Source organism: Cavia porcellus, unplaced genomic scaffold (genome assembly GCF_034190915.1).
Source record: "Cavia porcellus strain 051 isolate PalLab524CR breed Dunkin Hartley unplaced genomic scaffold, mCavPor4.1 scaffold_4, whole genome shotgun sequence".
Lineage (NCBI taxonomy): Eukaryota > Metazoa > Chordata > Mammalia > Rodentia > Caviidae > Cavia > Cavia porcellus.
This window is the reverse complement of record NW_026947487.1, coordinates 84,662,009-84,685,593: the sequence shown is the minus strand read 5'-3', so window position 1 is coordinate 84,685,593 and position 23,585 is coordinate 84,662,009. Positions and strand designations below refer to the sequence as shown.

Here is a 23,585-nt window from a genome sequence, read left to right as displayed (position 1 = left end):
CCCACCTCTCACAGGGTTGTGTTGTCCATCTAAAATACAGGTGGGTTCCTTCGCATCATCTTGTATCCCACTGAAAGCTTCCCACCATGCTGTTGGGTGATTTGTTGCTGTTTTATTTTGAGGATGTAAAACATTAACGGGTTCCTAGAAGTTGAAATTCTACCAAATAAGGCAGTAAGAGGAGTATCAGGCGCCCCCCCCCCCACTACCTTGAAGGTGACTGATGTCTCTAGCTTCCGCCTTCTCCTCCCTGTGCTCACTTTGTAAGGACAGGCAAAGCTTCCCTCTGCCAGCGTCCTCCTTCCCTCACACATCGGGGAGCACACCCCAGGGTCTTTTTGCACCTCGATGTTTTCACCAGACAATAAATCCTGGCCACCAGCCTCTCTCAGTGCTCAAGATGGTGACCTGTTCTAATGGTTTGTTGTTACAAATGGAGCTGCTCTGAATAACCTCTTATAGCTGTGTTCTGAGTTGAAGGGGAACAGGCAATACTTTAGAAAAGCAGGATCTTCTTTCCAGTCCTTAAGATCAGATTTCAAATTAAGCAACCAAGACGCGTGTGGCAGAAAACCCATAGTGGGCTTGAGAAGCCGAATGAGCTCAAATGCCTTCTATATGAGGTGCTGGCTATGTGATTTTCAAAAAGTTACTTCAATTTTCTGGTTTCCCTTTTGTAGGTATAGGTAGCCACCTTATTCTTTGCTGTTGTGAAGATAAAATAAAATAAAACTTGGGATGTGAGTGTGGTGACACACACCTGTAATCCCGGCATTTGGGAGGCTGAGGCAGGAGGATCGATGTGAGTTCAAGGCCAGCCTGGGCTACAAAGTGAATTCAAGTTCAGCTTGCACTGTATAGTGAGACTCTATCTCAAATAAATAAACAACAAATAAAAATAGAGCATGGGAATGTGTCCTGTAGGTGCCAGGACTCTGGGGAACTCATTACATGTTAATAATCTTCACATTCCTCTTTATCCATCAGATGATCCCTAAAAGGTTCCAGTTGGATAAAGCCAACTGGAGACTAAACCCAGGGACTTTTCACTAAGCCTCATCCCCAGTCCTTTTTTAAAATTTTTATTTTGAGACAGGGTCTCCCTAAATCACAAAGTTGCCCAGGCTAGACTTGAACTGGAGCTCCTCCTGCCTCAGCCTGCTGGAGTGCTGGGATTACTTTTTGACCCACATATTGAGTTTTCCTTTACCTTTTTATTACATATTCTTGTTTTCTACTTTATTTTATGACCCAATACCATAACGGCAGGATGGTGCATGCCTGTAATCCCAGCACTCAGGGAGGCTAAAGCAAGAAGATCCCCAGTTCAGACTCAACCTGGGCAACTTAATAACAGATTATTTTAGCTGGGGAATGGGGGGGATTAAAGTGAGCCACTGTGGAAAGCCTCAGCCAGGATAAGGACTATGAGAAGACACAGCTACAAAGGGGACCAGGGGACGGAAGTAGCTGAGATAAGCTGGCTGGGGTGTTCTGAGACGCTGGCACCTCAGCCGAGCCCTGCACAGAGTGGAAGTCAGTGGCAGGGGTGGCCGAGGGACGGGACGGTTCAGTCACAGAGAGCCCGGAGGGGCTGTCTCGAGGAGAGCACCCAGTGCAGGGAAGCTCCCAGGAGTGGCACCTCAGCTGAGAGCCCTCAGCTTTTCTTTAGAATATCAGTGTAAGAGAGAAAGAAGAGAAGCAGTTTGGGCAAGGCTGTCTCGAGGAGAGGCAGTTTTCTTGGGGGAAGGGGACGGACAGTGACTGGACACAGCGGTTTCAGTCATCAAAACTTGTTGCTTAACTGCATTCCTCACAGAGCCCGAGTGCGTTTTGCCCTGAGTTTAACGGTTCACTCCTTTGTCAAGTTCACCCCAGAGGCTGAGCTGAGAAAAGCTTTTCAGGCAGAGGGAGCCCTTGAGCAAAGGCCCTGAGAATAAGCAGGCTTGATGTGTTCAGAGGAACACTGAGGACACTGGTGTGCTGCTGGGTGTGGTGGTGCACTGCCTCGGGAGGCTGAGGCAGGAGGACTGCTGTGAGTTCCAGCCTGAACTACATACAGAGACCCTGTCTCAAAAAGATAAAAATTTGCTTAGCTTGGCATGGGGGTCAGAGAAGTGAAGAAGAAGATCCCTTGTAGTTAGGGACTGTTCGTGGCTTTGGCTTTATCTGAAGGATGTGGGAGTCATGCAGGGCTTTATACAGAGGAGGGTCTTGGTGTGGTTTAGGCTTTTACACCATCCTTTTGCAGCTGCAAGGTGAAGGGAGGTAGTGTTGGTATTGAAGCCTCACACACACGGCCCTGCGGTCCTCTGGGAAAGGTTGCTCTCCTGTGCCTCAGCTAGCCTGACTGCTCTTGGAAAGCCCACTGGACCCCACCAAAGCTCTGTCCATGAGACCTTTTCCCGTAACACCACCCACTGTCCCTGTCCTGTCATTTATGAGCGTCAGCCTCCAAGGGCCGGGGAGTAGAGTACATCTCATTCTTCACTGGATCCAGGTTTGCAAATTCTCTTCACTCAAATGCATTTGTGGCCCCAAGGTCAGTGTATAGTGAGGCCTCTGTGGCCATTTACAGACATGCAGAGTGGCCAGATGCGGGGCTGGCCCAGTGCACAGTCGCGACCGGAGTCCGCCAGGCACACGGCCCTCAGTTCAGCTCGCCGCTGCACACAGAAGTCTTCTGCAGTCTGGTTAGTGCCAATGTTTTATGTTATTGTGCCTCTTCTCAGTGATTTTGTGTTTCAAGTGGCCCCAAGCAGAGGGTCAAAGTGCTGTCTCATGTCCCCAGCACAAGAAGCCTATGCTGTGCGAGCGCAGAAAGTGTGTGTGACACGTGCCGTGCAGGCCTGAGTCACCAGCTGCTGGCTGGGCAGTTGCTGACCATGAAGTGGGGCTGGAGTGGCAGCTCAGAGGGAGAATGATTGGCTAGCATGAGCGAGCGGCCTGGGCTCCATCCCAGGACAAATAGAAGGAGGGAAAGAAAGAAAGACAAAGACAGAGACAAAGAAGTAAATCTTAGTGATAATAACTGTGTACATGAAAAAGGTGACCTGGGACAGAAGCGCACAGGGCCGGGTTAGCACTGGAGGGTGGAGCGAGGCCTATGGGAGCGTCACCCGTGTATCCTTGGGAGCGATGGTCCTGGATTTGCTACCTTAGTGTTTGCAAGGATCTTACAGAAGACAATTATAGTTGGTCATGAGATTCACCTGCTGATGTCTGAAAACTGCTGCCAGATCCCTGCTTTTGTTTCTGCCCCTGACCTGGATTAAGTGGGAGCCTACAGAGCCCCCAAAACAGCACACAAACCCCTAACCCAGAAGATGCCCTGAATCTGCCCAGGCTGCAGAGGGCTGAGGCGCTGGTGAGGGGAGTGGGAATTGAGTGTGAGTTCTGCCATTCAAGGAGAGAAGCTGAGAAAGACAGGGACCAGGGACATCTGAGTTGGTGAGGCCACCCCACCATGGGATTCTGTCTAACATTTCCACTTTAAAAATAGGGAGCTGAGGCCCCCAAAAGTGAAATGCCCCAGTTTCTGACTTGGTCACTGCATAGAGAGATGAAAAAGCCTGTGCCTGCCCCGTTCTCTGGGTGATGCAGGATCCTAACCACAGAGAACTGTGCATCATCTGAAGATGAAAGAGAAAGTTGAGCATGGTGATGTAGCTCACCTGCAACCCCAGAACTCAGGAGGCCAAGGTAGGAGGATTGCCATGAGATTAGGGCAGCCCAGGCTACACGGTGAGTTCAAGGCCAGCCTGAACTACATAGTGAGAGCCTGTGTCAAAACAAACAAAATTAATAAAGAGTAAAATAAAAATGAAGAGGAGTCTTTAATATGGAAACCTCCCAGAAGCCGGCTCAGTGTTTCAACCCAGAGACAGCCACTAGCAACCAGCAGAGGCCCTGCGGACAGCGCTTTTGTCTTGTTTCCTTGTCCCACATGGAGCCTCCCCACAACTGTCATGCCATGAATGATGGAGTCCAATAACACAGGTGACACTGCGGGGCTGGTGTCTAAGAGGCCCCTGATGAATTACCATGTTTATGCTCTCCTGGGAAGCGCAGCGAGAAAATGCAAATCTCCGGTAATTAATATCAATACGTGCAATTTCAGCCCATTGCCTCTGATTAGATAAGCAGCTGGTAACAGGCGCATTTTTAAACAAACAAGTTCTGCTGGAACCCTGATGAATGAACTTGCCAATTAGCAGTCTAGGCCATTAGACTGCAGACAAAACGCATTTGTTCTTGCGCCAAATTGCTCATCACATATTCATAGAGAAGAAATAAAAAATTCCATATGAAATGTGGGAGCTCTTTTGGTGGAAAACTGTCCTGGTTTAGAAAAACGAATGGTACAGTGCTCGTCGGTTTGGGTTGTGATTCTGTCTCTGCTGCTTTCTGACAACCTTGGGCATGTTACTCCCCTGTGCTCTGAGCCTCAGTTTCCCCAACTTGTAAGGGCCACAGTAATCCCAGTCCTTTCTATGTCACAGAAGTACTGTCTGCATCTAAGAAGGTAGTGACTGTGATGTTGCCCTGAAACATTAAGATCTGGAGTGTGGGGATCACAAATATGAGTTTGAATTCCAGCTGTACTGTGTCCTAGCTATGTGACCTTGGGAACGTTACTCACACCCTCTGGACTTCCATATCCTCATTTAAAAGTGGACGTGAATAGTAAGATTACTTGTGCGGATTGTGGCGAGGCTTCATTGAGAATATAGATGTGTATTAGTTATGGACTGCTGGGTAACAATGTCTCAATCAATTTAGCACCTTGTAACCACACACATTTGCTATCTTGGTTTTTGTGGCTCAGGATGGCTTAGCTGAACCCTCTATGGTCCAGACCCTTGGCTATCACCAACCTATCAGCCAAGGATGGACTCATCAGAAGTCTTCATGGGGGAAGGACCAGCTCCCAAGACCAATTGGTGCCAGCAGAATCTGGGTGCAGCTGTAGGACTGGCACCTTGTTCCTAACTGGCCGTGGGTCAGGGGCCTTCACGGCTCTTTCTCCCTGGTGTCCTGCAGTGTGGCTGGCTGCTTCAGCCAGTGACTACAGTCCTCTGTGGCTGTCACGTTGTGTTCTGTTAGTTAACTGTCACACATGTCATATCCACCCTTTAGGGGAGGGGATCACACAGAAGTGAGAGCCTCACACAGTGGGGCAGGAATCCAGGGTGTCTGTGAAGGGCTCAGAGACTCGTGCTGACATTGGTGACCCTCGAGAAAGGACAATGAAGCAGAAGGAAACCAGTTTGTGTGCGTTTCCACTTGGGCCTCCCACTTCTGAGTCTATATTTAAGTTCCTGGGGCTGGAGGTGCAGCTCAGTGGGAGAGGGCTTGGCTTGTGTGTGCCAAGCCCTGTGTTTGATTCCCAGCAGGTAGAAAGGGGGGGGGGGAAGAAGAAAGAAAGGAAAAAACAATAGAAAAGAGTTACCTGAGGCCAAGTCCTCTATAAAGAAAGGAAGTTTGTTCTGGAGGGGCAAGGGCATGGCACCGAGCTTGGCTTGAGGACCCCACAGCACATGGCATTGCGGTGGCAGTTCATTGGACAGGGAGATCACCTGGCAACAGGAAGACAGAGAGCTATATCCATCTTTTCTGACAAGCGTGCTCTCAGTGACCCAGTGATTTCTCTAGCCCTATTCCCCATCGCCCAACCACAGCATGCTGAGGACCAGGCTCTCAGTGCACAAAGCCTTGGGGACACACACAGCACAGCAGCGCCCTTCTGTGTGAGCTCAGAGGTTCCTCAGCTCTCCGAGCCCCTGTGCTCACCCAGTGTGCTTAGCCTCTCTGAGCTTCAATGTTTGGGTACAGACAGGAGACCCATCACACGGTGGTTGATTGATTGATCTACCCAGAGAGCACACTGTCACCCACAGAGACCTGTCACCCACAACCGCCCCCAGCATCCCGCTCTGGCACCTGGGTTCTGTCTGGATGGAGCTCTCCCCTGATACCAGGGCTGCTGTCTTTCAGGCGCATGCTGAAAAACAACAACAAGCCCAAGGAACAGAAGAGTGTGCTCATCCTGCCGCCACGGGCTGGCACCCCCAAGCTCTTCAACGCAGCCCTGGCTGCGGCAGGCAAGATGGGCAAGGGGGGCAAAGGTGGCAAGCTTGCCCTCCTCCGGGCCCGGCTCAAGGAACTGGCTGCGCTGGAGGCTGCTGCCAGGCAACAGCAGTTGCTGGAGCAGGTAATGTGGTAGGGACCCCAGCATCCTGTCCCTTTCAGTTTCAGGACAAGGAGGAGGAAGAACTCTGAGTGGACCACAGTCTTAGGGACTATTGTCCCCTGCTTTGCAGCAGGCGGGACTTACATGATTACAAGTGACCCAGTGCAAGCTCTAATTAGCTTGAGTAAGTGAGGAAGTTGGGAATCCAATGGCTGACAAATTCAGAGAAGGCTGAATCCAGAAGCCCAGGAGGCTGCAGGGCAGAGCACTTGCCTGGCCTAGGTGCCGGAGCTTTTTGAACTCTGTCCTCACCAGCATGTTATCAGTGCATCAATCAAAGCCCAAAGGTGGCCAGTAGGACTGGTTTTCCCAGTCTGTCATCTTTGCATGTCTATTTCTTTTTTGATGGCTCCACTTCCAGGCGGGCCCCCTTGATCACAGCCTCCTGGTATAGCAAGTCTAACAGAAAGTCTCTCTTCCCAGAGATTCCAGTAAAAGTGTCCAGACTCACTGTCATGGCCAGAATTGGGTCAAATGCCTATTCCAGAGCCATTCAGTGTCACCAAGTGACTTCTGGGCTCTGGGAGGCCTGGGTCACATGGGTCACAAGCTCCCTACTCACATGGGAGTAGGGAGAGGAGAATCCCAACAGGAAGTCTGGATGCTGTTACAGAGCTCAGAGGACAGAGTGTGGGCAGGGAATGTCCCTTCCCTGGCAACAGTGATGTTCTCCTATTTAATACTGTCTGTGACAATGTAAAAGACTTGAAGGGAAAAATCTCACAACCAACCATAGAGCCAACCCTCTCCCCCAACACTATTGGGAACATCAAAATTAGTCCTGGGACTTTTTTCTGTGACTAAAGTCAAGAATGCTAATTAGAATAATTGCACTAATTATGTCTGTTCATGACTGTCCTTGAGGGAGGCTGCCAGTGAGGACGGGGCTGGGGACAGGCAGGTGTTCAGGGACAGAACTGTTTGGAGGAGCGGTTGTCAATCTAGATGAAAGAGTTCAAAGGAGGTCAGCGAACCTAACCTCAGTCCACGCTGGTGCCAAGGAGACCCAGGGGACCCAGCCAGGGGTCGTAGGACAGCAGGAATCTGGTGATGTCAAAACAACTTGGGATTCCCAGCTATTTTCCACATCTGGCCACCCCTGGCCCCAGACCAAGGAAGTCAACATTGTTTGGCTCACAAACTGTCAAGGTCACAGTTCAGCCAGGAGGTTGGGGTCTTTAGTGCTGGCCTCTGTGTACGCTCATGGATTATCTCCAAAAGCACCCTCAGTGCCAGGCATGGCTTTGCATGCCTATGGATTCCAGTACTCCCCAGGCCGAGGCAGGATGGCTGAATGTTTGAGACCAGCCTGGCCTACGTGGTGAGTTCAAGGCCAGCGTGAACTACACAGACCTGTGTCTAACATCTCCTCCCAGCAGAGAAAGAGTACTGTGAGATCAGCGAAAAGCTGTAGCTGAGATGGGACTGTCGCTCCTCAGTGCTGCTCATCACTGAGATTGAATTAAATTTGCATGAGTGTTCCAATAAAAGGCATTTTCCCCTGCCACTTAGAAGAGGCAGGCGGAATGGCAGAGTGCAAGGAGCTCTTACCTAGAAGTCCAAAGACACCAGTCCAAATCCCAACTCTGTCACGGGCTGGCTCTGTAGCCCTGAAGTAGACCCCAAGCTCTCAGAGACCCAGGTTACTCCTAGTTACTATGTGGTGTCCCAAAGTTCAGGCAGGCTGACTTACGTTTTAGAAAGCACTGGAGACACAGCAAAGCTTGTCTGTAGCTTCCCCATCACAGTTTGATTCTGTTCATAGAAAAGTGCTCCCAGAACTCCCATCCAAGCATCCTGCCCTGGAAGGGCATTGTCCTAGTTTAGGGAGCACAGGGCAGAGTGGAACAGGCATGCGAAGACATGCAGAAGCTGCAGATGCAGGGGCCCTGGAGTTGTCCTGAGTCTCCCCACAATTTCCTGCAGCAGCCTGTGAGTTAAGTATATTGCGGGAGTCTCCATCCTCGAATGCTGCCTGCCCCTCTGTACATTCACAGCCCCACCTGCAATGGGTCTGGGTGGCTGAGGGCCCCTCTGCCTGGTTCCCTGGCGGCTGCCCCCTGTCCAGCTCCTCCCACGTGGAGATGGCTTGGACAGGGCAGGCAGAGCCACAGAGGTTCACAAACCTGGGCTCCTTTGCCGGGTCTCCTGCAGCCGTACACACCTGGCCTCTGTGAGGCCCACGCTAGAGGCTGGAGCTGCCCACTGGGCTCATTGTAAATAAGTGCCATCTAAGCCCAGTCTTCCCTGGAGGATCTCCCTCCCTGGGGCCTTGCCTGTGTCACCCTGCACCCCAAGTGCTTAGAGTTTTTCTTGTTCACTCCAGGACCACCCATTCCTGGTTGCAGGAGTGGGCGCACAGGATGGGTCAGCCTTTGAGAGACCATCCTGGCCCTCCCTTATGGTTACTTCCCTAAGTAGCTCAGGATCAAGGCTCTGCCCTTGAACAGACAACCGCCCCACTGCTCATCAGAGATCTCAGACATCTTCAAGGCTTCCCACCATGCCCAGCTGGGACTTCCTCCCAAAACCTTCCATCATTTATTCTATTTTCCCAAAACAACTCTGATGCTGCTGCTACAATCCAGCAGATTTTCATCCCTAGCACTTCACTGGTTTCTTTGGGAGTGCAAGACCTGGCTGTAATCCCTGCACTCTAGGAGGCTGAGACAGGAGGATTGTAAATTCCAGCTCAGCCTGGGCAAATTAGTGACACAGAGAGACCTTGTCTCAAAAATAAATAAATACATAAATTAAAAAGGACTGAAGATGTAGCTCACTGTAAAAGCCCTGGGTTCGATCCACAATATAGAAAAAATAAAAACATGTAAACAGAGATGGCTAAGACCCCCCCCCCCCACCAGACATTCTGTGTCTCACACCAGTCACCTTTTCTGGATTTCAGGCCAAAAGTACACAGGAAGCGGCAGGGGAGGCCACCACAGACCAGCCCGTGGCCCCCTCTGAGGCTGCCCCGGACCAGCCTGCGCCCCAGGAAACCCAAGACCCCCAGGATCCCCAGGAGCCACCAGGTCCACCAGCCCCTCGCTCACCGCCGCCAGCCTCCACAGAGCAGACCGAGGGCGGCGGGGAGGTGACCGCTATGGGCACAGAGGAGCCCTCGGTGCAGATCCGCGTGAGCCCGGAGCCCAGCGAGCAGACGCTGTCTGTGGAGCAGACGATGCAGGAAGAGAAGGAGGCTGAGGCAGAGTGAGGCCCAGCCCACCTCTGCCCAGGCTGCCTCCTGGTGCCCCCCAAGCTCCCACCCTTGCCGGAGGACCCCAGGTCTCCTGGACGGTTGCTATTCTTAAAAATAAAATCACTTTCCACTTTCAAAGTTCCTAGGCAGAGAGCAGGCAGGGGGCTTTGACACCACAGGAAGCTCTGTTGCAGGAGCCAAGGCTAGGGGATGCCCCGCAGGAGTCCTCTCGGGGCTGCAAAAACAGGAACCAGTCCACAGGAGACAGCTGTGCTGCGGGAGACGGCTGTGCTGCCTGAGTGAGCATGGGCCACGGAAGTCTTTGGCTGGCAGTCGCTGTGAGGGACATGAGGCTCCTAGGGTGGTCAGCGCTTAGCTTCCCTGGCTCCTTTCAGTTCCATCCCACACCATCTTCTCAGGATAGAAATGGGTTTATTAGCAAGCAGCTGCAGCTCTTTGAAGTCCTGTAGAAGCAAGTGACTCTGACTTGTCACTTGCAAAGCCCCCTGCATTGCCAACAGGGTTGTTTTTGACATCCTTGCTAGAGAGAACACTTTGATTAATCCTGGAAGATGGGATCTCACAGATGTGACACCACTTCAACTCCCTAAAGTTTCTGCAGGCCAACTTTTGTGATGGGGGTGGAGTTCCGGGAGAAAGCAGTATCCAGGCGTGAATGTATATTAAGAGGGTTTTATTTACATCCTGAATGGCTCTTGGGGGAGGGAATGATTAAAGATGAAAACTAGTATTGAGACATTTGTTTCCACTGGCAGCAAAGGGCCTGGAGTTCCAGGAGTGCCTGGCCTTATTCCATAAAATCATAGGAGCTGGCAGTTGCTCCAGTGACTTTTAAGGGCTTTGTGTGTTTGCCCATCAATTTAAAAAAAAAATTCATCCCCAGGGTGGAAGAAAATTAAACAATTTGGGAGTTCCCAAGTTGGCCTAAGCAATTCCACATCCCGGGGTGATGAATAGCTTTGTCTAGCTCTTGCTGGCTTGCTTGGTCTGGAGAATTGAATGTAATGATGATTCCCATTATTACTTTACTCCTTTAAATAGTTTTTGTTAATTTAATATCACAAGTACCCGTGTAATAATATATTTACATGGGTACAAATGGATGCTCGCTAAAAACTCTCCGTCCTGCTTCCTTGGTGGCTTCCCCGAGATAAGCACAGTCAGCAGCTTTTTCTGTACCCTTTCAGAGAGACTTTGCTAACTGAAGGAAAGATGTATAATCTTCCTTATTCTACTTCCTTATTTTTTAAAGTCTTCACAACCTTTTATTTGGCAGGACATTAAGATAGGTCATCAGAAGCACAAGCAAAAACAAACAAACAAAAAACACTAGGTAAAATGAACAAAATTTAAAATTGGATGCACCAAAAGGAAACAAGATGAAGTACAGGATGGAAGAAAATAACTGTAAATCATATGAGTCTAGTATTCAAAACTTATAAAGAATTTTGGCAACTCAATTGTAAAAGACCGTTTTTTGAGACTGGATCTCACTGTGTTGCCCGAGGTTGGCCTTGAACTCCTGGGTTCAAGCGAGCCTCCTGCTTCAGCCTCTCCAGTAGCTGGGACTACAGGTGAGAGCCACTGCTCTGGCCTTTTTTTTTTTTTTTTTTTTTTTAAAACGGCCTTTGTAATACATACTAGAGCCACTATTATTTTCCCTTTAATCTATTTGGTGATTACTATATTCCCTGTGACTACCTAAAGGATATATTTCTTTGTTCATGACTGCAATCCAGCCCATTGTATCATGACATTTAAACCACTCCGCCACTAGCGGGTATTTGACTGTTTCCAGTCTTGTGCTGTTAAAAATAATGCTGCAAGATGGGGGTAGTGGTACACACCTATTCCCAGCACTCAGAAGGCTGAGGCTAGAAGAGTGCTGTGAGTTTGAAACCAGCCTAAACTGAATTACATAGCAAGACACTGTCTCAAAAAAAAAAACCCCAACCAAACAAAAATCCACCAAAACAAAAATAATGCTGCAATCAAAAAATCATATACAAGAAGGAAAAACTCGGTAATAGAGCATTCATCAAGCATGTGCAAGGCCCTAGGTTTGATCCCTAGAACTGGAAAGAAAAAAAGCTTGCATAGACATAATTGGTACACATTTTTTATTTTTATTAGTATATGCTTGCAGTACATAATGATTACATTCATTATGGGGCGTTGGTATGTGCATGTAACACATCTTAATTCTTTTACCTCCTCTTCCCCTTCCTCCATCTCTTGGTCTCCTTCCTATTTGTAAAGATTTATCTCCCTGTTTCCTATTATACAAGCTATTTTTAAATTGGGAAGTCTGGGAATTTAGGCAGATGTTTTCCCCCTCACAATTCCATTTGTCAATCCCATATTTGCATCACATTTTCTAAAACCCAGGAGTAGAGAGTACTTCCAATTGTAGCTAGTGTTCCAGATATTCCTATAAAGTAAGCATACTGCCCTTTATAGATGGCAAAATGTTTCTATGCACTTTCACCATGAGATCCTATTTTATAAGGAATATATTTTTATGTGAATGCACTTTTTCATTTAGATATCAGTCTCTCAGTGTATCCCGCTTGTTACATAAAGTGAGAGATTCTTGTGGTTCCCAAGAATTGTCCTGGAAAATTGATTTTGACGTAAGATTAGCTGTGTCTTAATTTCAGTGAGCTATCTCATTAAATTCAGCACATTTGCAAAGCCGAGATAGTAGGTAAATTGAATTGAGGATGATATTATTCTCCAAATTGCATGGAGCCGGTGGGTCGTGGAAGCAGGAATAGCATTGCTGAGAAATACTCTAATTCTGCACTGAAACAAGACCTGCAGTTATGTGGGTTGAATCTCCCTTAAAATGTCTCAGTGTGTCCTACATTTTGGTAGAAAATGAATAGCAAGTTTTTAAAAACTATATAGTAAATATTTTAAATAAAATTAAAACCAAGAAGCTGTTTAAAAATTCATTATCAAAATGTGTTCAGCTACCGGGAATATTTTAATCTGTTTTCTTAGTAAACGTGAATGCTTTATGTACACTTGGGCTTTTGTATTACAATGCATTTTAATTAAAAGTATTTAGAAAAATGTTCCTGGCTTGTGGATTCATTTTTAAAACTGCCCGTGCGTAACGCCACCTTTGTGAGAGATACTAAGTGAATTTCCTGGCTCTGGCTCTGGCTCTGGACTGACCTCCCATTTATGCCCTCAGGGCTGTAATCCATTCTGCATTCCTCTGGTGGAGCTAATACCTTTATCAAACCTCCATGATCCTAGGATTCTAAGGGCTCAGATCTTAAATTCTCAGCCTCTCTCTGTATCTCTGTTCATGGGGTCTCAGCAAGCAAGCTGCTCACACTTTCCCCAGCCCCATTCAGTTTGTTCTATGGCCTCTCTAAGCCTCGGTGACCTCATCCATAAAATGAAAACAGCTGGCCATGGTGGTGCACACCTGTAGTCTCAGCATGCCGGAAGGGTGAGGGAAGAGAATGAGTAATTTAACAATTTAGCAAGACCCTGTCTCAAAATTTAAAAACAAAAAAATTTAAGAAAAGGGCTGAGTGTGTAGCTCAGTGCAAAGGCTAAAAGAACCACTAAAAGAAAAAGGAAAAAAAAAAAAGAACCACTCCCACTCAAACTCCATGATTCAGGCCACCCAGTCTGGGTGTGACTTAGTCTAGCACGGGCACTTGGTTTCTGCTAGAACATCTTTAAAAATATGCCTTGGTTTCTAAATGCAAACATCAGATGAAACTCAGTAGGGAAGAGGGGCAGCTTTGACCAAGATCAAAGCCAAGCGCCTCCCTGTGGATGGTCAGCCTGCAGGAGAGAGGGCTTTGTTAAGGGAGATGAACTTGTGCATCAAGACTCATTCCCACAGACTTCTCCAGCCCCCGCCTCACCCTGAGAGGGACTCAGTCACAAAGCCTCTTCCTCCATGATCCTCTTTACATGGAGGCCACCTCCTGATCTTCACTGAGAACAAAAGTGGTTGTGACTTGGGACGACGGGGAGAGTATTGTCTCTCAGTCTTGGCCACCATGGCAGCTGCTGCAAGGTGATTGGGAAGGAAATGATCAGAGCCAAATTACAGATGAGGGATTCAAACTTAAAACAAGCAAAAAGATTTATTCCCTGGGAATCTGTACTGTTGCTAGAGATGGAAACAGCTGACAGACAAGCCCCCAGCAGGCCACCATCTCCCTCTGCTGCTAACCTGCAGGGTCTCTTTAGTTGGGCCGCTTTCAGTCATTTGCTCAATTAATACTTAAAAAAAAATTCTTTCTCTGTGTAAGCACTGTACAAATTGCTACTCCTTCGGTGTCACTCACTACGGAAGAGCGCCATAAAGTCTGGACAAAGCATGCTCTCTGACAGGCTGAGGAGGTGTTTGACACTGGTCTGGCTTGGTTTTAATGAGGTTCTAATAGAAACCAACTGCCTGTGTTAGACTAAAATTCACACCCAGAGTGAGTGGCCTAGAGCTTGGATTTTAGCAAATAAAAATATAGAATGTCCCATTGGTAAGGGATGATGGGATCTTTTGACCCAGACATCCCAGAAATGAGACTGGGCCAAGTATCACCAGCGTACACTTGTGCATAGGTAGAGCTTTTTTAGGGGAGCATGAGGGGCTTTAGCGGAATTATGGCTTTGTCCAAAAGGAGCCAGCAAGTACTCTACAGAGAAACCAAGCTGCTGCTCACAGAATGAGAGCAGCAGGTGTTTATTAACTTGCTACGATGGACCAAAATCCAATAATTGCCATCACTCAGGTCCAGAGTTTTAAAAGACGTTTCTCTGTGTGATGGGCTTGGACCAGCGATGGCATGGGCAACTCTTCCCAGAGCTGCTGGATTTTCCTGTACCTGGTGCCTTCATTCTGCGTTCCCTGCCCACAGCCTCGTACTTGGCAGGCTCGCAGGAGGTAGCTTCACTTGGGAGCTGCTGAGTTATGCTTGCAGCTGGAATTGTCATCTGTATACACGTCCTGGCCTTGTGACATGGTTGAGAACTTTCCATGTTTGAGCTGCTGAGGAAGCACAGGATGGGGTGGAAGAAACACACCACCAGCTCCAGTGGGTGACAGGCCAAGCTCTTGGGTCATTTCTTCAATGATCAATAATGTGTCACATGCTGAGCAGAGCAGAGTCTGTCTCAAGGGTTAAGTCTGCGAAGGGGCCAGACACAGTATGAAGACAGAGATGCTGAGCCCTTGTCTCATTTCAGTCACCCATGAGACACCCACATGCCCAAGGGAGAGCCACTGTTCTCAAAAAAAGTGGGCTTCACATGGCTGGGAAGTAACCCAGGCAACCGTTATCCTGTGTCATAACCCACAGTCAGAGATGCTGTCTACTCTGTGGGGGGCTGGGAATGCATTGCCCAGCAGGGTGACCTCTGAAATTAGTGATTTGAGGTTGACAAGAGCAAGGGAAGCTAGAGGGCTTACTTAAATTTTGTTTTGTTTTCTAGGTAACAATTTTTACATTTGGTGCAAACATGTTGCTTTTGTGGTTCTATCACATGATGGTTTTTTAAAACACCCCAGCTGCAAAAGGTGGTGGTTCATTACCTTCAAGAGCTTATTTGGTCATCTCAGCCTTCTGTTACAAGGTGGTGGTCCCTGTCTCACCACATAGTTAATTTGAATTTCAAGCAAATAACAATGGATTTTTAAAATGTATGTCCCACATAGTATTTGAGATTTATCTTTGCTAAAAAGAAACTCATGTGTAGCCTGGCGATCTAGCCCAGTGGGACAGTGTTTACCTATTTCCAGTGAAGAAAACAAAAAGGAGCTAAGTTAGGTATCCAAAACTGAGTTTTCCTGTTCTGCCCAATTAGGCTTGCAGCCCGCTTTGCTAGAAGTCTCGGGCATCCCAACACCGGGAGGCGGGACTAGGCTTTTGATTGGACGCCCCGCCCCGCTCTTCTCCAAAGCTGGTCATGATTGGCGGAGGGGAACTCGTCGGGTCCACAGTCCCTGTGTAGTTGCAACACTACTTTTCATTCATTTTGTCCTGGATGCACACGTGTGTATCCTGGATCCGAGACAGGTTTCCTGTTCATTACCTTAAAGTAAGCACCGTAATAACACATCGCCCTGCCCTCTCCTTTCCAGGCCATAGTGCTGCCCAGGAGTGTTGTACTGGACACTTCCCCTGCTTAGAAAACGAAAGGAGGTGGCCACCGCCTCCTTTCCTGAAGAGTGTCTCTGGACACATAAGCCCCAACCCGGCTATAGTGCATGAGAGTGTAAAGTTTCGCAGGCACTGGGTGGGTGACCCCAAATGTTTCCTATTAGCCACTTAGAGGTGCTCAGGGTCCCAACCCTCCTCGCTTTGCCATGGAACCGCCTGGGGACCCGGAAGTCTTCCAAGCACCTCTGGGACCTGACCTGCGGACCACAGCTGGGCAGCAGCTTTTTGTCACCCTCCCCCTCCCCCCAAGGAAAGAAGAGTTATGTATTATCCTTTCAGGAAAGCAATTAACTTGACAAATGGTTACAAGTTAGTTGTCAAGGCACATGGAGAATCTCAGGGGATTCCTTGTTTCCTACCGCCTTGAGGTCTCCGAATTTGTGAAACCAAAAGGGCTTTGATCCTTAAAGCTTGAAGCAGGAGGGGACTTGAAGGGTTTCTAGACAGCTCCACAGGAGTCACTCATAATGCTGAAGGCTTCCGTGTAAATGTGTAAAATAAGAAAGGGGTTTCAAGCTCAGAGTCACTGCAGGCTGGGGATGAGCTGGGGTAGAGTGTTTGCCTAGCACGTGTGAGGCCCTGGTTCAATCACCAGGACCAGAAAACAAAAACAAAAACAACCAAAATCAAACAACCAAATTACCCTCCCACCCCAAGAATCAGACTGTGCTCAGTTCCATGAGGATAACAGACTGGGTAGTGGTGGTTTCTGACAAATTAGTCATGACCAGCATTCAGCAAGAGAAAAAACTCCTAGGAAGAAGCATGAGGAAGTTTCTAGCAGAGAAGAAAACTTGGCATTCTCTCAGAATCCAAACTTCCTGGAATGCAGAGGGTGGAGGAAGAGCTTCTACTTCTATTCCCACAATGACTACAGAGAAGAAAAGAAAGACTTCTTTTCATACTGAGGATAGAACCCAGGGAGCGCTGAGCTATGTCCCCAACCCTTTTAATTTTTGTATTTTTTTATTTTGAGGCAGGGTTTCACTAAGGCATCTAGACTGACCTTGAATGAGACCCTCCTGCCTCAGCCTCCTCAGTAGCTGGGATGATGAGCATGTACTGCCTGATGGAGAAGTTTTGAAACCAGAAAAGTTTAGAAACTTTGCATGATTTAGATACAAAATATCCGTTGCAATCTGAAGTAATTCTTGCAGACATGAGTAATGCCTCTGACAACAATAAACTGAAACTCAATAATGCTGTTGAGTCACAGAATTTCTCAGACTTTCCTAGAAGGGAATCATAGGATACCCACCCAATTCTAATGAGCAGAGCTCTAAAAATAGCCAGATGGTGCTGGACAGGGTGGTGCATGCCTGTATTTCCAGCACTGTGGGAGGCTGATGTAGGAGGACAGCAATTTTGAGCCCAGCTTGAGCAACTTTGTGACTTCATGAGACGCTGTTCCAAAATAAAATATATAAAAGGGGGGGGTGCTATGAATGTAGCTTGGTGTGAAGGCCTTGGATTCAAGCCCTAGCACTGGGGGAGGGCAATATATCTATATATACACACATAGAGAGGCAAGATTGCTAATATACAAACAGGAATATGATTACCAGTAGATGATGATAGGGATGCTGTGTGGTATAACCAACAGCACTCAGTTATGCTGCCGAGGATCCAAAGTTGTTCTAGTCATTTTTGGTTGATGTTTTTAGAACTCCTAGCAGAAGATCCCCTATAGGATTATTAGAGACACCTTTTCTTTGAGACAGAGCCTCACTTTGTAGTTTAAGCAGGCCTCAAATGCATGGGGATCCACCTGCTTCAGCCTGCTGAGTGTTGGATTAAAGGTGGGTACCACCACAATCAGCTTGCATTTCCTTAATATTTTAATTCATCATACACATTCAGTCTCAGCTGAATGCTTGCTCGGAGGTCATGAATATTCCAGGCATTAATAAATTATATATCTGTGTTATCTTTGGTGAACTTTTGTATTTTTCACTTCTCACCAGAATGTTTATGGATGGTGTCCCCAGCCCCCCACTACATTTCACTGTTTGTTTTTTGTCCGTTTGTGGAGCTTGGAAAGAACCCAAGTCCTAAAGCATGCCAAGCCCAAAGTCTACCACTGAGCTATGGCTCCCATCTTTTCTATTTTTTCAGACAGGGTCTTGCTGCGTTACCCAGGCTGAGCTCACATCTGTGAAACACCTGCCTCAGCCTTCGAAGCAGCTGGAATTACAAGCATGTGCCACCACATATGGCTGAACGTAGTTTTTATCTATTCTTTGACTAATGCAAACAATTCTCATTTATAAACTTTTTTAAAAAAACCTCACACAACACTATCCTTGCAAGGGTTTATCTTCAAGAGGCATCTAGAAAAAATAATGTTACTATTGATCTATATATTGATTTAAATGGTTAAATAGCTATGTAGCTGACAAGAGTGAAAAATAAGGGGAAAAACCATGCATAGAAAATGAAGCACATCGTTTGAACAAAAGAAATGATTTCCAGTGAATTAATAATTCAACGATCTACTTTAATATAGCTCTCTCTATTATTAACAAATCCAAAATGAAATTCTGGGGCCACGTGGGAGATGCACAAAGCTCATGAAACAGAAGGGCCCGGGCAACCAGGATGGGAAGTGACAGTTTCCAGGCTGTGCCTTTGTTGGTGTGACATCCGCTCATCGAGGTGGCAGCTCCATTAATCAAAAGACACCAAGATCAGCAGGGGAAGGACAAGCCCTCTCGGGGGCCATTCATTACAGGGAAAGTAACTCCTACAGGAAGCTCTGGGGAGCACCTATCAGCCCCAAGAGGCCATGATGGTGGTGTTTCTGGACAGACAGAATTTCCAAATGGAATGTCTCGACCAAGTGGGGAGTTTGGAGAACAAGGCTGCATTTACATTTCAGGGGAGAGGAGCACAGAAGGAATGTTTCACAGGAACCTGGTATGTTTTAAAACAGGAGCCCTGAGATTCTTTGCAGGTGTTTTCCTGTCTGGCTTTTATTATGAAGCCACTGACTTTGCAGTAAGCCAAAAGACCTCATGAAGGCCTTGGGAAACCTATTTGTGTACTGTTAAAATTTAAAATTTTTATTTTTTTAAGGTTTCTCCCCACTGTATACCTGACCACCTGGCTACTTAGTGAGTTTGTTTTCAACTCTCTCTGTTTGAAACTCTTTTTTGAATTTGTCAAATAGAACTCAGCTGATGCAAGGGGACCTTTTACCCCTTCCATATATATCCATAGAAGTTTCCCAGCTAGTGTAGCATGGTAAGCTTACAGGGTAAGGAGTAGATGGAACAAAAATAGAAAAATCCAGGACAGGCCTGCCCCGAAGTCCAGCACGAGGGCTTCCTGCATTTTTTGTGCATTGCTTGTGCCCAGCGAGTCACCCCTTGCCTTGGGGCTGCTTCCAAAGCTGCTCTTGGATTCCAGCTCCAGTCACGGAAATGCTGACTGGTTTGTTCACTCTGAAGTTTCTGCCCCTTTCAAGCAGTTGCAGGTTACGGATTTGCCAAGAAAGAAGCCCCGTGGCGGTGACAGGCACGGACAGAGCCTTTGCTCTGGCTGCCTCTGTGTGCACATTTGCCTCACTACAAAGAGCCTTATTTTTGGTTTGGAAAATGTGGCACTGAAATGCAATGGTCTAATCTCCACACGATGCTGTATGCTTCTGGGGTCCCAGAACAGTAATTGCTGTGCAAATAGGTATCACCCAGATCTGGTCAGACCCCAAAAAAGTAGCATGCGTGAAACAGACGCATCAGGTAATATGCGTACCAAGGGAAGCTTTTAAAACTTGCAAATATAATTATGTGCTACAGTGGAATCTTGCTATCCGGGTGGCTTGCTCCCCACTCAGGGACTCTTCTTATCTAAATATGTATAAAGTGCCTATCTTTCCACCACACTTGAGCCAGGTGTGGTAGTGCTTGCCTGTAATCCCAGCACCTGAAAGTCTGAGGCAGGAGGATCTGAGCCCAACCTGGGCAACTGAGTTACTTAACAAGAGCCTGTCTCAAAAAACATAAAAAGGGCGGAGGATGTAGCCCAGGATGATGGCTCTGGGCATAATCCCCAGTGCAGAACAAAAAGTCTGCTTTGTCCATAAAGGGTCTCAGAATATAGGTCTGGGAACAGATCATTGCAGAGTTCCTATGGAGTTTTCTTTCAGTAAGTGGTCAATTTTTGTTTGTTTTATTTCTTGAGACAAGGTTTCACTGTGTAGTCCAGGCTGGCCTTAAACTCATAGCAATCCTCCTGCCTCAGCTTTCCAAGTGCTGGGATCACAAGTGTGTGCCGCCACACCCAGCTGTGGTAAATGGCCAAGTTTTGTTTTGTTTTGTTTTTGACACAGGGTTTTGCTATGTATTTGAGGCTGATCTTGAATTCACTACATAGCCCAGGCCATGATGTGTGCTACTGTACCTAGCCAATGATCAGTTTTTGTTATTTTTTCATTTAAATGGTCAATTTTTAAAACTTTTTGTTTTGTTTTTGGTTCAGTTGGCTATTTGAGTCTTGTTTTGGCAACTAGAAAGCAGAACACAAATATAGGTTAGTGACAATTTTAGGTCAGAAATTTTAGGTTGAGCCTGGGCATGCTTGCACATGCCTGTAATCCTAGCACTCAGGAGGCTGAGGCAGGAAGATTGCCATAAATTCAGTGATAGCTTGGGCTACATAATGAGTTTAAGACAAGCCTAAACAGGGGCTGGGGATTTAGCTCAGCGGCATAAGCACCTGCCTTGTAAGCAGGCAGTCGTGAGTTCGATCCCTGGTACCTATAAAAACGAAAAAAGACAAAAAAAAAAAAATTTGAAAAAAAAAAAAAAGACAAGCCTAAACTACATAGCCAGACCCTGTCACACACACAAAAAAATAAAATAAAATAAAATAAAAATTTATGTTGGTAAGTTATAATAAAATTTAATAAAATCATTGTGTAGACATACAGATTTTTTGTTGTTTGCTTCTCTCAGGATCATCCCTAATCTTTTTTCGATTATGAATTGGTCATATGTGGGTTTTTGAGGTTTCTTATTACATCCAGTGAAAGTAAAGAAACTTGAAAACACATATTTTTGCTTAGATGTTTAATTTGCATTTTATTGAGTCATTAGAGTCCAGTGCCATTGGGTTTCAGCAAAAGCACTTTTCCTGGCTGAGGAAATAGCCCTGGGTTCAATTTCTGGCACTGGAAAACACTAAATAAACAAACAAAACAAACAAAAAATTTCCCAAGGAAAATATTTAATTAAAGTAAATTGATTTAAAGAAGAGGTACACAGGAACTGTTTTGTCAGCCAGGACCTTCACAAGAGCTACATTCCCAGCTGCTGTGATTTTCAGCTCAAACTCGAGATCCTCCTGCCTCAGTCTCTTGAGTAGCTGGGATTATAGGGGTGCACCACTGCACCTAGCCTGTTTTAGGCAATCCCATTGTCTGCCTTACACATGTTCTGAGATTAATTCCTTATTCTCTTACAAGGAGAAAACTAGGCTGCCTGGTTTAAATTCGTACTTGATGGTTTAGACGGCTTTCTGCCCTGGCATGACTGAGCTTGATCTCCTTTACCGCCTTTGCTCTCCCTTCTGTTCTGGGTTGCTGACCACAAGATGGCGCTGCCGATCGCTGAGTAGACTCATGTAGGAGTCACTGCTAGAGCCCAGTGGTGAAAGACACCTTCCAGCAGAGAGGAGGATCTAGCAGCTCACCTTCTCTTCGGAAATATGGCAATGCCAGGTAAAAGTCTCACCCTAAATCCAAGGTGCTTGATGGAGAAGATTATAGTGTACGCTGGCCACTTAGAGGAATTTGCAATCAACTGCATCTGTTTTAGTCATGGTTGTTATTTGGGACTTGAATCCCAGGGCTTCACATTTGCTAGGCGAATGCTGTAGGGGCTGAGTTGCATCCCCAGCCCTTGTATCAAGAGTGTGTTTATAACCAGCACTGGAGGTGCACACCTGTAATCCCAGCACTAGGGAGGCTGAGGCAGGAAGTTTGCCGTGAGTTCAAGGAAGCCTGGGCTACATAGTGAGTTCAAGTCAAGCCCTGAACTATATAGTGAGACTCTTATCTCAAAAAACAAAAAACAACAGAGAGAGATTTATTTATCTGTTTGTTTTGTGAGACAGGTCCAGGCTGGCTTCAAACTTGAGCTCCTCCTGCCTCATCCTCAAGAGGGCTGGATCAGCGGTATAAAGAGAAGCTATCTGTGGGGTTACCTTGGAGGTCAAAGATCACAGAGGTTCTTGCAAGTTGAGGATCAGGAGGAAGAGTGCCCTGCTGACACCGTAGTGAGTAGGCTGGGCCTGCAGTGAGCATGCATGCAGGAAAGCAAGGCTCAAAGTGCGTGGGCCAAGGCTGGGAAGGAGGGTGCCAGCCCAAGGCTTCCTGGAGCTGCTCTGCTCAGGACTCTGCACTTTAACCTGCAGGCTGCGGGGTGGCCCAGGAGGAGGACAGCCTGGCAAACAGCCTGGACAGAATGGCTTTTCAGCAGGAGCAGCCGGGCAGCCTCCTGGGAAAAGCCCAGCTCTGGACTGGAGGCCAGCGTCCCCGTGGAGAGCCAGGTGAGTGGGTGTGCACAGAGGGAAGGTGTCCCAGGGACAGGGCATCAGAGCAGAGCTGCCCGCAGCTGTGTAGAGCCGTGGCTGGATTGCAGCTGGATCCTTAGAGACTGCTTAGGACTGCGGAGCTTGAGTTACTGACAAAGCATGGAAGAAATTAAATTTTAATTAAATGCACCTCTTCTTTGGATAAAAGTTTTGCAGTTAATTTTAAGTGCAGCTGAAGGGTATTCCACAAGGAAATGTGTCAGACACTCCTGTGTCTCCCCCTGCTATCCCACATCCACTCAGACCCTGGCCCTGGTAGGAAGCCACGACTTTCCCTGGTCAGGTCATCTCTGGATCCCCCTCCTCTTGGGGACCTGCCACTGATGATTTCCTCTTAATTCTCCAGATTCGGTTCCTCCCAGAGACTGCTTCCTCGGGGTTCAACCACTACTTCTGTCCTGGGTCCACTGTCACCAAGAACAGCTGGAGGTGACCTTCTTGGTAGGCAGCCGTGGCTACCCACCATATTTGGAGGGGCCGTATTTTTCTTTAAAGAAATTTCCCACTCCAGAATCATCCTAGTTTTCTTTGGTCCTGCTCAAGCACTAAGTCTACTTATTATTAATATGAATGTCACCCAAATCAAAGGTTCTGCTGACTTGCTGAATGCGGTGGTGTATGCCTATAATCTCAGCACTCAGGAAGCTGAGGTAGGAGGATCACCATGAGTTTCAGGCCAGTTTAAGTAAGTTCAAGACCAGCCTACGTTTGATCCCAGCCTGGGCAAGTAAACATTTTAGGGGAGATTCTGTCTCAAAATAAAAATAAAGGGCTGTGGATATAACTCAGTAGGAAGGCTTTGGGTTCAATTCCCCATTGCCCGCAGTGGTCCCCAAAAGAGGGCTCTCTAACTGCTGGAAGCTCATGATAAACTGCTTTATTTTGTTTATATACCTTTCTAGTTTGGAGTTTTCTGTAAGAGATGGTAGCTCCCTGTCTCAAGGGCTTTGTCTCTTATTCAAATTTCAGGAGCTTCCCCAGCCAGGGCAGCTAGGTGGGGCTTTCCTGCTGGCCTAGTGCTCTGCAGGCCTCTGAGAGAGGATCTTCTGGGGCCCCCACAGTGCAGACCAGGGCTCCATGTTGGTATTTACATGTGAATTAAATAAAATCTTCATTTAGATGGGGGTGGTAAGGAAGGCCTTTACATTTAAAAATATATTTATCAATCTATTATTTGCAATACTGGAGACTGAACCTAGGGCATTTTCACTGAGCTACATCCTCCCCTTTTTATTTTTTGACACAGGATCTCACTAAAGTTGCTAAATTGTCCAGGCTGGGCTCAAATTTTCCATCCTCCTGCCTCAGTTGTTAGGATCATGGA

The 23,585-nt window shown here is 47.1% G+C and overlaps 1 protein-coding gene across 4 annotated transcripts in view; it reads left to right on the top strand.

The window, feature by feature from the left end:
- The window catches only part of Cngb1 (cyclic nucleotide gated channel subunit beta 1), a 95,358-nt gene extending 82,807 nt beyond the window's left edge, over positions 1–12,551 (top strand). For all 4 annotated transcript variants that reach the window (XM_063247403.1, XM_063247401.1, XM_063247402.1 and 1 more), the window contains 2 exons: positions 5,998–6,214; positions 9,159–12,551. In XM_063247403.1, the coding sequence (XP_063103473.1) occupies positions 5,998–6,214; positions 9,159–9,467 (526 nt within the window). In that variant the 3' untranslated portion in view covers positions 9,468–12,551. The remainder of the gene's footprint in view (positions 1–5,997; positions 6,215–9,158) is intronic.
- The last annotated feature ends 11,034 nt before the right edge of the window (positions 12,552–23,585 follow it).